This window comes from Mya arenaria, chromosome 3 (assembly GCF_026914265.1).
Source record: "Mya arenaria isolate MELC-2E11 chromosome 3, ASM2691426v1".
In the NCBI taxonomy this organism is placed as follows: domain Eukaryota; kingdom Metazoa; phylum Mollusca; class Bivalvia; order Myida; family Myidae; genus Mya; species Mya arenaria.
Window position 1 is genome coordinate 88595553 of NC_069124.1, and position 15797 is coordinate 88611349.

The window sequence follows — 15797 nt, forward strand, 5'->3', positions numbered from 1 at the left end:
CCCGCTTAACGTGTATGCGCTGCGTTGCAACAGGGATACAAAACAAAACGTTTGCGAGCGTTTTGTAAACGCTCGCCTGACTGAACGCACTGCAGGTTGTTACTTTATTTGCTGCTAGATTTGACACCCCCGTTTGCTGCTAGATTTGACACCCCCATTTGCTGCTAGATTTGACACCCCCGTTTGCTTAAAATTTGAAGCAAGGAGAGCCCTCACAAGAGATTCCAAATAGCTAACCAAAGGTTCATCATAAAGGTCTTACATATAATACATTTTTTATATTTATGAGGGGGTGAGGGGCGTGGTCATAGGGGTGTGGCATAGTCCAAATAATTGTATCTCTTTGTTGACGGATTTTTTTAGATTTTTGATATGGCAAATCCTTCACGTACAAATTGTTTAGTATAAAAAGTGGGTAGTTGTTCCGATCAGGATTCCGGGTTAAAGCATATAGCGTCTATAAAATATCATAAAAACAAGAAATATTACCAGATAATGTTATTTTATATTAGTTCCATACACAAAAAAATAAATATCCAACTTATAATTATGATTTTGACGGCTTTTCTTCATTTCATTCTGTCAAAACATAACAGTTTTAAATCGCTTGAAACATTTCGGCCATGGCCGAGTTGTTACGATTGTATAATGAGGTCTATCTCGAAGCTTTGTCGGAGGAGGCCGAGTTATTACGATTGTATCGAGTTGTTCCCCTTCGCATAATTGTTGTCTGTGTCAGTCAACTTTCGTTTTATTGGAAAGGTAAACAACTTGTTTTAATGCATTCAATGCTTGTTTAGTGCAAAATAACATTTCACTTACATGGTAAAATATGAATATAACTCTTTATGATCAATTTCAACCATAAAATACTTCACTTAAAACAATTTCAATATTTTTAAAACACCCCCGTTTTTTGCACATTCCTGTTTAGACGTTAGGGATTGGAAGAATCCTGTACAACATGTCTATTATTTTAGACTAGGGTGTGGCATAGCAACACACACACACAGCCTCTGTCTTTTGGACCTGTTATTATCTGGCGTAAATATCAGAAAATAAAAATAAGGACTTAAAGATAGGGAAGCCAGAACTACTAATTTTCCTGCTTTGCTTCCTGGCAGAGTGCTTCAACCAATTTGAAGCCTAAAGCAGTCCAGAACCCCCAGCCATTCAGTTGCCTTGTCAATACCATCCCTGTTATATGTATAACATAAAAAAACATACATGGATATCAGTGACTGAATTTTTCTGATACTGTACATGTAAATGTAACAGGATGTTATATTTATCAGTTCATGTTCATTTATTTACATTGTCTGATTGCGCATACATTATTATAGAGTGGTCAGTGTGTACGCTTTATAGTGGTCAAGCAACTTTCAATTGGTAAACTAGTACTTTTAGCAACAATAACTGAGTGGACAATACAGTTTTTAGCTATAAAAATCCTACTGTCTCTGTGGCCTAGTGGTTAAGCGTCCGCCTACGGAGCTGGAGGTTGTGGGTTCAATCCCTGGCAGTGTCAAACCAAAAGATTTTAAGAATTGGTACTAGTAGCTCCCTTGCATGGCGCTCAGCATTTAAAGGGTAGTGCTTGGAAAAGTGGTATTCTCAGTACTGGTTTAACCCAGGAAAGTTTTACCCCGTGTATCAGTGCTTTACACCGAGCACGTAAAAGAACCAAGGGGTCCCTTCAAAAAAGAGCTAGGGTATCGTTCCCGGACTTCCTTGTATCCCACCACTGTCCCTTCAGCATACTGTGCCTTAAGCATAAATCAAAAGACCCCGTGGGAAATAAGTGCTTGCACTCTCGTGGGTTATCCTTGACCGCAAGGTCTAAAGAAATACATACATACCGGTACATACATAACATTGTAAACATTTGGGTCGGCTATTCCACAGGTCTATGGTCATTTTTTCACAAGAATTTGAGCTTAAGAGTGTTTTAGTCCATATAAAATTTAAAAGGTCCTTTTCAGGTTTAGGTTTGGTTCGTTTTAACATTGTTTTTTGTGCGATACTGTTATTTAATAGTTATAATTGAAATAAAAGACCCCGCGGGAAATAAGTACTTGCACTCTCATGGGTTATCCTTGACCGCAAGGTTTAAAGAAATACATACATACCGGTACATACATAACATTGTAAACATTTGGGTCGGCTATTCCACAGGTCTATGGTCATTTTTTCACAAGAATTTGAGCTTAAGAGTGTTTTAGTCCATATAAAATTTAAAAGGTCCTTTTAAGGTTTAGGTTTGGTTCGTTTTAACATTGTTTTTTGTGTGATACTGTTATTTAATAGTTATAATTGAAATAAAAAATAAAAAAAACATACTAATGTTATTATGAAATTACAAATTATTGATAAAAGGAATCTGTTTTTTTGTTTTATTGTGCCTGGTAACTCTGCAATACTGAAAAAAAAGTATTTTGTGTGAAATGTGTTCTAAACTTTAATGCTCTTTGGTAACATATCATCAAAAGTACAAATTAGAGCTTTATTGATAATAATTATTTAAGAATGTGCAAGGAAATGCTCTATATTTGGATTTTCAATAATAAACAAAAATAATCTTGCAGTATTTGCATAAATGTTCCTATGGCATGGCTCAACCCCATGCCAGCACAGTGTTTTTAAATTATTAACTGGGGTTGAAATAAGCAAAAGCCCTTCTCTGGCAAAATGCAAGCCCTTCTCTGGCAAAATGCAAGCCCTTCTCTGGCAAAATGCAAGCCCTTCTCTGGCAAAATGCAAGCCCTTCTCTGGCAAAATGCTGTTTGAGCTTGCTCAGGTCGCTGATATTATATTGCAGGGATTATTTAAGCTAAACCCTAGTGTAAGAATATGTGCTTATTCATTCAACAGTGTTATTTTGATGACAGTATCGATAGTTAGTTCCTACCTAAATGCATCCCACATGATTGTATCAAAGTGTACTTGAATGCAGTAATGTAATGAGGTTAGTGTAAATGTCGGCCTTTATAATGGAAAATGTCAAAGATGTTCTCAATAACAATAATATGCATATTTGTTGTGTAAGTCTGAAAACTCTAGCTGTAAAATTTGACCAGTTGTGTCCCTTGACTGTCTCAGGTAAACAGAAGAGGCTTTGATTATAGTAATGGTAGGCGCGATTCCATGCATGCGTGCGTGTGTGTGCGTGCGTGTGTGTGTGCGTGCGTCCGTCCGTCCCTCATTCATTTCTTTGCATCTCCTCTTACATTTCTCATGCGATTTCTACCAAACTTTCACAGATTGATGATCATACAGTGAAGCAGCGCATATTGTCGGGCTTTTGTAATTCAACCATTTTTGAAAGAGTTATAGCCCTTTGTTTATTTTACATTTAAAATTGGTTTCTTCGCAACTCCTCTTACGTTTTTCATGCAATTTCTACATAAAGTGAAGCAGGCATATTGTTGGGCTGTCCTGATTCGACCATTTTTGAAAGAGTTATTGCCAGTTCTTTATTTTACATTTAAAATTGGTGTCTTCGCAACTCCTCTTACGTTTTTCATGCGATTTCTATCAAACTTTCACAGATTGATGATAAAGTGAAGCAGGCATATTGTCTGGCTTTTGCAATTTGACCATTTTTGAAAGAGTTAATGCCCTTTGCTTATTTTACATTGAAAATTGGTTTCTTCGCAACTCCTCTTACGTTTTTCATGCGATTTCTACCAAACTTTCACAGATTGATGATTATATAGTGACGCAGCACATATTGTCGGCCTTTCGTGATTCGGCCATTTTTGTCAGGCTTTTGCAATTTGACCTTTTTTGAAAGAAGTATTGCCCTTTCTTAATTTTACGTATTTCTTATGTTCCTGAGAAACTACCCTTACCATTGATTGGCTTTCGTTACAAAAAATGTCCCCATGAGGCGGGGGATATAGCTGTCTGTGACCGCTCTTGTTCAGCTTGTGGTGCTCTAATTCATGTGGCTAAATGCTGCTATGCAAATTATTAATGGACAGAAGAAACTACAATTTTTTATCCATTTTGTACAGAAAATCTGAATCCTGCAATATCTCGAGTAGTATCAAGCTATGATTATGAAACTTTGTATTTGCAGTTAGAGGCAATAGAGAACTTATGCACACAACAGAAATAATTTGTACAGGTTTGATTATTGTATGCAGTATGGTCAAGCAAAAAAGGCTCTCTACACTAATTTTAAGCCTTTTCCCCCTAAAACTTAGCACAAAATTTTGATGTCAGGTTCAAATAGGAGAAAATTAAAGAACAGTTCATGCTTTAACAATATTTTTTTACTTTTTCCAGTTTTTAACAAACAAATTTGGTTACAATAAAATTATTTGTGTATCTCAAAAGCAGTTTGATATGAACCAGATGGTCGCTAGTAGTGACTCACTACCAATTCATGGCCCTTGAATACATATTATAGCCCCGAATTAACATAACAGGGTTTTCCCATGCCGGTACAAATAAAAGCTGAATTTCGAGCTATTGAAATTCATGTAATAGTCCAATGACTCTATTGTTTCCTATGTAACATGTGTATATTACAACGGTTAAATTTTGTTTGTACCAGAGGATTAGGTCGGGAAAACCAGAAAAGCTATAATTCCGGACTACAACTATTGAACAGTTCAAATACCCTAAACAAAGAAAAGCTGTATATCATAAACAGTTAACAAAGAAATGATAATGAGTCATGGTGATGATTACATTCCCTGACTTAACAGAGTTAAAGTAATCATGTATAAATCTGGTGAAATTGTCTCCAGATGTTAGCTAGGAAGACACACCGATTTTTCCAGCCCTTTTTCCAACATTTTCCCACACTACTGAATTATTAACCCCCATCAATTATATTAACAAATGAGAGGATGTTCAGCATTGCAGAGAGACTGTGCATGTTTGCCTCCCAATATTCAAAGTGGAAACTTTGAGGAATGTTTCAGATTCTGGTCTCATGCTTGCAGAAGTTGCTAACTTTTTTTGCCTTCAGATGATCCTGTATATACCTCTGTTTGATTGTATTATATGAACATTTAAAACGCAACTAAAGTATGAAAGATGAAAGATATCACCGATTTCATATTCGTTATCTTTTCTATTTTAGAACAACTCCACTTCTGCAGCCATGCAGATATTCTGGAATGGCCGTAAATACCTGTACATGTAATCATATTTATGTCTGTAATATTGTTACAGGCTGTAAAAAACATCATTCGATTGTTTCAAATTTACTATTAACCATTATTGATACTTTCGTTTCACACTGAGCTCAGTGGTGTTTGAGTTTTTGGCTTTATAATGCTTTGTCTGGCAGAATATTCGAACATTAAAGGCCTTTTATATGACAATTTTTAGCCTACGGGGAAAATTTACCCCAAAGACATTAATGTGGATATATATGTAAATACCCACAGAGGTAAGTTTACTCTCTGGGACAAGTCTTAATGTGGGTTAAATTTGCCCATGGGTTAAATAAACACAAATTGATTTGCCCCTGAGGGTATTTCGAATTTTGCATTATTTTACCGTAAATAATTGTCAAATGAAACAAAATAAATGAAAGAAATTGTTATCAATACAAACCCATTTATTCTCTCAAATTTCTTTATAATTTTCTCGGCAGATGTATTTACAAAGGATTAAAATAAATCACGTATAAGTATGTATATTTCTATCATTTGACTTTAGTGTTAAACATAGTTTCATCATTATGTCTAATGTACTTTTCATAATAATCATTTTTTTAATTGCAATATAAAAGCGTCCAAAAATGACTTAGGGGCAAAATTTGCACACATGGGTATATTTTCGCCTCGGGGGCAAAATTGTCCCATTGGCAAATGTTGGGCATATAAACACCATAATATTTTTTTCTGAAAGCAGACCTCAGTAGCTATTCACTTTCCAATCTTGTATTGAGATTTGTATATGTGATATTTTGATGATTAATCATTGGTTAGCCTCCAGTGAGGCACATGACTGGGTTTCCTATGCTACCACTGTAACCAGTACAGTCGACTTGTGTAGTTTATGTGATTGGCGGAAATACTCATAATTGGTAATTGCTTGTTTAATTGTTTCTTCTTTGTGTTGTGGGATTGACATTTATCAAAAAAATAAACATTGATTTTCTGAATCATTGTTGCTGTATGTAAGTATGTTTTATTAACTTGTTTTTCAAGAGGGGTAAAACCTTGAACAAGTGTATGGTTGTTTTTGTGGGAATGAGACTATAATACTTGCTGTGTGCCTTCAACTGACATATATTTTGCCCTTTGAAAGCGTTTCGAAAAAGATTGTAGAAAATGTTTAATTAACCATCATTGATGCTCCCTGTAAAAATCAAAGTACTGGAATTATTTCATTGCTCTGTATTAAAGTAAACCTTACAGGAAAAGTGGGCCGGGTGTGGGGCCTGAACCAAGTACGAAACACTAGTACGGAGCTCTAACCAACTGAGCTAACCGGGCGGCTGGTTCCAGCCCACACACACTAGAGTACAGTATTGTGCATGAAGTGTTATGTAACAATAAGATGTGATAGTGATATGGATTTGTATAAATTATTTTATATAAAAAGGAAACACAAAACTTATATTTGGATTGTCTCGTGTGTCCTTGATATGCAAGTAAGAACAATGAATCGTATAGCGTTTGTTTAAGGACTTTAGTTTTCGTGGAATGTGCTGTATACTATTGAGTTGTTCCAGGTGTCAGGTGATGTAAGTGTGCAGCATTTGCTCTTTGTTTGTTAGTGAATCTTCTCAGCTCCCAGCAGGGAAAACTCTTGCACAGACAGTATCATTTGTGAACAAAATCTGTTCCAAGTGTTTACACATGTTCATAGCTCTTGAACCTTATATTCTTCATTAATTTTATGATTTTCATTTGTAGAATCTGTGAGATGTTGAAAAATATTTGGTTTTATTGTTTTGCATGGTCCTTGTTAATAATTTAAGTCAGGTGGTTTGCAGATTTCCCAACATTTGACAGGGCCTAGTCAAGTATATCTTTGAAGTATCAGTTAAAGTGTCAGTCTAGTATATTTACCACAAACAGTGTTCAAGTGTCAGACTAGCTTATGCACCACATCGGTGTTCAAGTGTCAGACTAGTACATGTACCACAAACGGTGTTCAAGTGTCAGACTAGTACACGTACCACAAACGGTGTTCAAGAGTCAGACTAGTACACGTACCACAAACGGTGTTCAAGCGTCAGACTAGTACATCTACCACAAATGGTGTTCAAGCGTCAGACTAGTACACGTACCACAAACGGTGTTCAAGTGTCATGCACCACAAACAGTGTTCAAGTGCCAGTCTTGTACATGCAATTCAAACGGTGTTCAAGTGTCAGTCTAGTACATGCAACTCAAACAGTGTTCAAGTGTCAGTCCAGTATGTTCACCTCTTACAGTGTTTAAGTGCCTGTCCAGTATATTCATCGACAGTTTTTTTTATCAAGAGTCAGTTGAACACGTAACTTTTCCAGTTTTTATGTGTCAGTCTAAAAAATGTACCGCTGACAGTATTCAAGTGTCTGTCTAGTGTGCTTCCATGTGTTTCTCCAGTATATATGCTACCGATAGTGTGTTTTACCATCACATATTATGTTTGACCTTATTTTATACAACAGTTAGCTCTGACTTGTAAGGCATGGATAACACTGTCCCATGGTGATGGATGTTGTACATAATCATGTATGTAATAACACTTGCAGGCATACTTAGGAAGATAGATGGTGTCATGTGTGGTAACTAGCTGTTTTGGGGGATACGTTTTCTGTGTTTGACCTGATCTGGCTACCAGGGTAATACCAAAGGAACACTTGTAGTGCTAAAAGAATGTTGTTGTTATGATCAGTTAATTTGTATAACCCTGTAAAGATGAAGTATTTGTACACCAGTGTTTTGCTCTTTGGAATAGCCTATTTTCAAGCTAACTGGAAGGGAAACTTTTCCTTTTAGTTAATAAAGGTGTAAAAGTGGAAATATTTATTTTGTGGATATATTCAATGCTTCATTTCTTTCTGGAGCAAGATATCTTGTTAATAAAGGTGTATCATTAGATGGATAGTTCTTCTTTTCTTCCAGCTTAATTGAATATACTACATGTATGTCATAATAATAATAATAATAATAATAATAATAATAATAATAATAATAATAATAATAATTATAATAATAATAATTATAATTTTAATACCCAAATTCTACTCAAATAAATACATAGGTTAAATATTATTAATGCTTTTTATCAACTTGACATGATAAGTGTTGAAGTCAGAAAAGGCTGATGTATTGTTTAAGTTGAAGGGTTAAAGAATTGTTATGGGAAATCATTACTGACATCATTATTAGGCTTGTTGTAGTTTTTATGTGGTTGTGTAGATCATTCATTGACAGAAAGGTACAGTTATTGCCTATTGGGCAGCAGTGATCAGTTGTTTATTAATATCATTGTTGTTTTAATTACATGAGGTGTATGCTTAAGGCATGTGACTGATAGGTGTTGACAAGTAAGATTGCATGTTTATAAATATTTTTTATATTTATTCTTATTGACATACTTTGTTACCATTTTTATGATAGATACATTAGTTGATGTGAGGTTACGTTGTAAAAAGGATAAAAGTGTATGGATCAAATATTCTCATGGGAAAAATAACAGTTTATTAACTGTATGATTACAGGTACAGCTGAGTTTGTGGACATGAAAGTGGAAATGGGTGGCCAGAGGTATTGGTGACTCCCTACCCACACACGGCACCCAGACTGGCATGGTCTGACTGCCTACCTGGCTGAGTCAGTCAGAAGCTTAGAGTCATCTTTGAGGCAGGTAGGACATCGAGAGCTGGGATTCCCATTAAAACCTGGGCTCCTGGCTCATCATGGGGTTAACATGGAAAAAACATTCACTTACACATGGGAGTAACACATTCAACTTTTGTGTGATGTATTTACTCATTGAATTTATCATCTAGATGCTTGTTATTATGGCATGTTTAGGACTTTGATATTATATTAGAATCTTACCAAAAATGCTGCTAACAGTTTAATTAAACAGTTCTTTACGACCATACTGGTATCTACAGTGCTTCAAGTATCAGTTTCCCTTGGTTTTCAATCACATGTAATTGCCTTGAACTGTTATAAATGAGGAGCATGAATACAAGTTGTATTTTAAGTTTGCTCAAGATATATAAAAAAAAAAGCCCACAATACCGCGTAGGCTTAAACTGTCTAAATATCAATAAATAAAGGTTATTTGCATATAGTGTGTTTACCTTGTTTCTTTCCAGATGAAAGAAATTGATGTGAGGTTGAAAGTGAATTCCTGCATACAATTATAATAGGTAATTGTCAATACAAAACAAAGGGATTTAATGATATGTGAAACAAAAACAACTGAAGTAACTTTATTGAGAGAAAACTTGGATATCTAGAAGTGAGTATGAGTGCTGTATCTGTGTTTCTTGTTGCTACAACAGACTCTGAATTTTATGAATATTATGTTTCATTTCAAACTGCACTTTCACAGATATACCATTTTTACAACTGTTTTTATTTTTTGACTTGGAAAGAGCAAATTTTTGCATTAAGTTCTGCAAACCAATGATTTAAGATTGCTGACAAAAAATCAGATCGTAGTTTTTCATATTTCCTTTCGAAAAGTAATGTTTTATGGCTGAAACCGTTACTAACGGTTTAAGAAAAATGCATAAAACATCAATTTTTGAACTTAAATATAAAATCTGCAATCTTTTTTTTGTCAGCAGTCTTGTATTAATGGTTTCCATGGAATTTGGCAAAAACTGGCTTTGATAAAAGAAGTTGTCAAAACAGTGAATCTGTGAGAGTGCAGCTTTAAGAAAAGATAAGAACTTATTATAATAAATTTCCTTTTTTCTGGTGTCGCAGTTTAAGACTGAAAACTTGGAATGAAAACTTGGAATAATTGAACTTTTGTCTCATTTTGTGATGGCATGAAGTAGGAAATGAAGTGTGTTCATTATTTATGGCAATAAGCCATTGTTTGACTGTTGAAACTGGAAGAAAATGCATGACCTTAACACAAAACAATCATTAGTGGAAGGGTCAGGCCTGGTTGTCACAATGTGGTTCATGGGATTGCAGTTCAGAGCAAATTTCTTTTGAGTTTAAGAAATGTTTATAGAAACTAAAATAAATTGGTGTTAAGACTGACACATGAAATTATAAGAGATGTTTTAAAGAGAGATATAATCATGAAGCAATCTGGCCCTTGATCTGAAGATTATAAAGCAAGGGAAAAAAAGTAAAACACCTTCTGACATATCTTCATGATATCTGAAGGTAGCCAGGCCACAGAACTTCATATCCATAGTTCAAGGAGGCAGCAATCCACGTGAATGATACAAGGCGAGGATCAAATGAATTTTTAAATATTTTTGAGTTTGTCAAAATTAGTGGTGATTGTGGAATCTCCTGTACAGCCAGTTTAAGTTTTGTAAATTATGAATACACAAAGCATTGTTTTGTTTGAAATGATGTTGTTGGGTTGAGGCTGTAAACCTCAGAGAATCCATGCTAATTGGAAAGTTGTTTGAAATATATAATCTCTCATACAGTAGCATTTCTTATCATTGGGAGAAATGGAATGTCGGAGAGTCTTGGGGAAATTTGAGACCTGTGCAAGATAAAATGCCTCCTAGTCATTACCAACAGCTGTCATGTGGCCACTTAAAATTTTACGCCTTAAAATGCATGTTATTAGATATGTAAGGAGCAGTCAAAATTTTAACCAAGTAAAATTATCTTTCCACTCTGTTGTAGTTCAATTCTACTATTGATAGACACTATCGGAGAGTGTTGTATCCAAGGAAACAAAGGGATACTGTTTTGCTCATGCCATAAAGCATTGAAAACATTTAGTTACTCTTTGTTATGATTGTGCAAGTTATTAGGAATAGCAAAGAAATAAGGGTTAAGCCTTATGGTTACCAAGTCAATGTCGTCATTTTGTTGGATTTTGATGTCATTGAGTTTCTAAGTTGAATAAATAGAATTTCTAGAGTTTGTACCTCTTTGGAGCAGCTGCGGAGATATCAGACCATTTATCACGTATGTTATTGATTTTTACCCACTTGCAAGAAGACATTAAATTTGAAAACTGGAGAATTTCGTGCATTTGGGGTTTTATATAACATGCATGTGCTACATTAGAGCTGACATTTACTGTAAGCGCCCACTAGGATGACTATTACAAATATTAATGGTATTTTTAGAAACTCAAGTGCTAATGTGCACGTACATAAAGAGACAGTGTTGGGATTTGAAATAACAACAGGAAATATGAAAGTGCAGTTGGTATAATTGCGTGCCACTGGGTTTTACAGAAGCTGGTGAATTAATGAGTGAACTGTTCTCAGCGAGCTAGGCCTTCGCCCTGGCAGACATATGACTGGCGATGAGTGTCTGTCAGGCACAGTGCTGCATTAATGCAGTAATTGAGTTTTAATTAGCGATATAAACTGAACTCAGCTCAGACTGTTAGGTATGGAATAAAAAAAATGATTGCTTTTGACAGGATAACAGCCAGGTCATGTGGAATGGATTATGTGGGACTGGAACTCTGTTTACTTAAAAAGATATCAGTCAGTTGAAAGCTACTGTAAGGATATGAGGAGATAGTGGAATGTGGTGTATTATTGAACAATGGTTCTCTGTTTGTTTACAGTTTTAAAGTCTTTGCGAATAGAACTAGAAAGTATATTTTCAAGTGAATACTCAAAACACATCATGATATCCTTTCATCCAATTAGCTTTGAAGGGGGTGATTAACTTAAGCTGGCCATGTTCTTTCTCTCAAATAACCGTTGAATATAATTATTAAGGCAAAGAACTATATCAGTATTTCTAACATTACAATTCTTGATGTTGAATATGTAAATATATCAACATGTTGTGTACTTTAGTTCAATAAATATGTTTAAACCAAAAGGTGGTTTGCATTTACACTCATCTTTTAAAGATATCAAGTATAATTTTTCCTAGTTATCAAGGATAAGTTTGATAATTCTTTTTAATGTTACTTTCAGACTGTAGACCATGGGGGACTCTGGTACCTTCAGCAGTCCTGTGGCTGACATGACAGCTACACCATCCGCAACCACAATGGCAGCCACAACCTCCGACCTCATGGATGATTCAGGGTCAACAGGTGCAGAGGAAAGCACTGTTACCATGGCAATTTCCCCAACTAGCTCATCTAGGCCTTCAACAAGCCAGCTAGAGACCAACACAGACACCACAAGCTCTGTGGTTCTTAGAGACAGTTTTACAGACCCTGGAATGGACCTCACACAGTTTCCTATGCAGCATGCCACCGACCAGTTGCCTGGCAGCCATGTGGCAATGACAACCACTGAAAAAGACACCTTGACAACGGACCAGTTTGTGTCCACTGTTATGTTGTACAGTACAGTGGGTGTAGAAAAAAATAGTGGTGGAAGTGAGAGTATAAGTGCTCCGGTTGGAGTATCTCGGAGTAGTGAATTTTTAGAGGAAGCTTCTTCTGAATTGGATATTAAACTCACAACCACAGTAAGTATGCCTCAGTCTGGAGATAGCATTGATAAGGCAGTGAAAACTGACAGCTCTGTATCATCATCAGTCAGTGTTCAATCAACACATTCAGATTTTCTAGTTATTGACCCTCTTTCTGGAACAAAATCTTCATCAGTAAGTGTGAAAGGGATTATACAGACAACAAGCTTATCTGGCAGTAGCGATGTGCAGGCGCATTCCTCAGCCATTGGTCTAGTCCCCCAAGTGTCAAGGCCCCAGCCCTCAGCCACGTCACAGGAGCTGTACAGTACCTACACCCCGGCACAGACATTGTACACGTCAGGCAACACTGGATTGGATACGTCATTCATGCAGACCTCATCTCCCTCTCTGCCACCTCCAACACACAAACCAGTCCAGACCTCATCAGAGGGACAGTCAACAATTCTTGGCCGTAAGTTTGGATAAAAAAATATTTTCAACCATTTCATGCTATAATAATATGTTGCCAGAGTAATTTTTTTAACCTTTTGTGTTTCTGCTCATAAATTGGACAGAAATCTAATAAAGATCCATGCACTATATGTGAAAAAAAGATTGAGAATGAAGCACTGTGTAATGTTTCTTCAGATGGGTTACCTGACTATATCCTGTATGCTGGAGTTCCGGCAATCGGTGTTGGACTCTTCATCTTCCTGCTCATCTGTATCATCTGTATATGCAGACGCAAACACAAGGCAAGCAAGGTCCATATTGTTTTAACATACATATATAATTATATCTAATTCTTACTGGATTTGTTTCTTTGGGCAAAAAATGTATGCGTTCTCTTGGCATAAAAATATAGTAAAAGAGGACCACCTGAAAATGCTGAAAAATTAAAGCGTATGTGTTTTCCCAGTTAAACCTACCTTTATGACTATGAAATAGGGCACATGAATTAACAGTAAAACTGTGATCGCTTGAGGATGCCAGGGTCCGCGCTAAAACCTTGGGTGATCCGATGTTTTGAGCAACCCAAGTTTCAATTTTAATCTGTTATAAAATGTCTTACAATGTAATTTGTGTTTCTTTCAGCACCGATTATATATTGTGTTGTGTAAATCGCTCATATGTTTAAAGGCTGTCATATACTTAATGTGAAAATGTAAAAGATAAACCAATAAATAAATAAATAACAAAGGTTTATTTTACCAAAAAAGCACTTTTTCTAAACAAACAACATTGGAATATACCAGTGCATATTATGGCATTAGTCAGATTTAAGTTTCGCATAATCAAGGATGGATAATTGGTGCATCTTGTCTGTCTTGCGGAAATGTTGAATCATAGGAAGTAATTATTTTCAGATTCCGATGTTGGACAGTTAATCATATGTTTATTACTTATTTACATTTCTCACACAGTCTTGTCATTAACTTCCAACAATTATCTTCTCAAATGCCCTTATCAAGTAAAAGCAGTCATGCATAAACAGTGATAATCAGTTTTTCACACATTATCAAATATATTTTTTTATCTGTCATTGCAAATTTTACAATTGTGAAAATTTTAACACCTGGCAATTGTTTGTTTATTTTGGAAAATGCTTTCGGGAAAATGTGTGAAATTATGACCTTGAGCGAATCATAAGGTTTTGCGCATGATTTGTGTATTTGGGACCAGCAATGGGGCTCTACTTCCAACTTATTTATGTTTCCATCCAGCGTCAGTATATTTTATGAAAATTGAAAGAATATTGGTTGGGACTTAGCTTCGACCTTGCCTGACTGCCAGTTCTTGACCGACCGCCTGTTCGTACTATGGCAGTTTAACTGTAATGTGATTTATTTTTATAATTTTTTTTTTGTTGAAATATCAAAGCTTTTTTACCAAAATTTATACAATAATACTTATGTTTCATGAAAAAATACAATGTTGAAAGGCAACCCCATACAATCGTGCTCTATATCAAGAATCCAACATGCTGATATGTATGTATATCTAGCATACTCTAGTTATGTTCTTTTGGTTAAAAGCAGGTATATTTTGTATAACAAAGTTAAACATCAAAAACACAATGTTTGTATAATTGCTTTTAAATTTTAATTTTGAGCAGTATATATCAGGGTGTTTATATTGTGTATGTAACATTATATCAGATTTCTTGCTCAGCAACTAATATTTCAAGCATAATAAAGATATTGCATGTGCATTAAATATGAGAAATTAGGTTGTCCGGTTAGCACAGTGGTTAGGGCACTCGCTTTACACAAAGGCAACCCAGGTTTGATTCCAAGCCTGGGCGCATGTGAGTTTGGTTAGTGGTCACTAAGCCAGACAAGTGGGTTTTCTCCCGGTACTCCGGATTCCCCCACAACACAAGACCACACTCTCAAGCAACATCGCGCCAACAAAAGTGACTTCTTCACAATTATTGTAAAATATAATTTATAATGTTTAAACTAAATATGAGAGATGGCATATATATTTTTTCCAGCTTTGAGTGATCATTCACCTTATATTACAGAGCTCCCCTTCTAAAGCTCAGAGCAGTGATATGTGGGTGAACCACGCCCAGGCAGACATTACCCTTACAACCCGCAAGCCTGGGTCTTCACTGGAGGATGGCATACCCTTCAAACCCAACATTGGTATGAAGCATTGTCTCATCAACGCCTCCATTAAATCCCCCTTTTTCAACATTTCTGTTTTGCCTGCTTGATTCTTATTAATGTGCTATGAATTTTTATTTACTTTTTTTCTATGATGAAGATATTGTATCAGTCAAAAGTTATTTTTGCATTGTAACTCATTCTGCATGATTTACTTTTTACATGTAGCGTATTAGCATGAAAGTCAGTGATTTACTAATACCAATTGGTAGAATGCTGTTTGCCTCTAGTACTCTCTGAGAATATTGCATTTGATTACCAATAGCTCTTTGAGACTTGAAGATAAATTTGATCTTTCCAAGGAAGTATTTTATGTCTTGCAAGGAAATTAATTTATCATTAATAAGTTACAAGAAACATCTGAAGTAATCTTGATACTCATGTGAAAGTTCCATCATTTCAAAATTGTAATTGTAATACATGAAGCTAAGTATGGTACATGATATTACTCATACTCATATTTATGAGGGAATTTTCTCAGACACGATTGCAAACACATGCCCCTGTTTAAAACATACAATTCAGCAAGATATGTTTACTGTCAGGCAGTGACTTGATCCAAAATGCAGCTGCACAACAGTTTTCCTGCATTTCCTCTCTTGAA

The 15797-nt window shown here is 35.5% G+C and overlaps 1 protein-coding gene across 9 annotated transcripts in view; it reads left to right on the forward strand.

The window, feature by feature from the left end:
• The window catches only part of LOC128229111 (uncharacterized), a 30472-nt gene that overhangs the window by 464 nt on the left and 14211 nt on the right, over window positions 1-15797 (forward strand). For 2 of the 9 annotated variants that reach the window (XM_052940791.1, XM_052940798.1), the window contains 5 exons: window positions 8684-8829; window positions 9293-9346; window positions 12071-12993; window positions 13170-13285; window positions 15049-15172. In XM_052940791.1, coding sequence (XP_052796751.1) covers window positions 12081-12993; window positions 13170-13285; window positions 15049-15172 — 1153 coding nt within the window. In that variant the 5' untranslated portion in view covers window positions 8684-8829; window positions 9293-9346; window positions 12071-12080. Of the gene's footprint in view, window positions 1-5969; window positions 6143-6241; window positions 6489-7711; window positions 7802-8491; window positions 8510-8683; window positions 8830-9292; window positions 9439-11328; window positions 11644-12070; window positions 12994-13169; window positions 13286-15048; window positions 15173-15797 lie in introns of those variants that run through there. The other 7 variants (XM_052940795.1, XM_052940792.1, XM_052940793.1 and 4 more) reach the window with 7 other exon arrangements.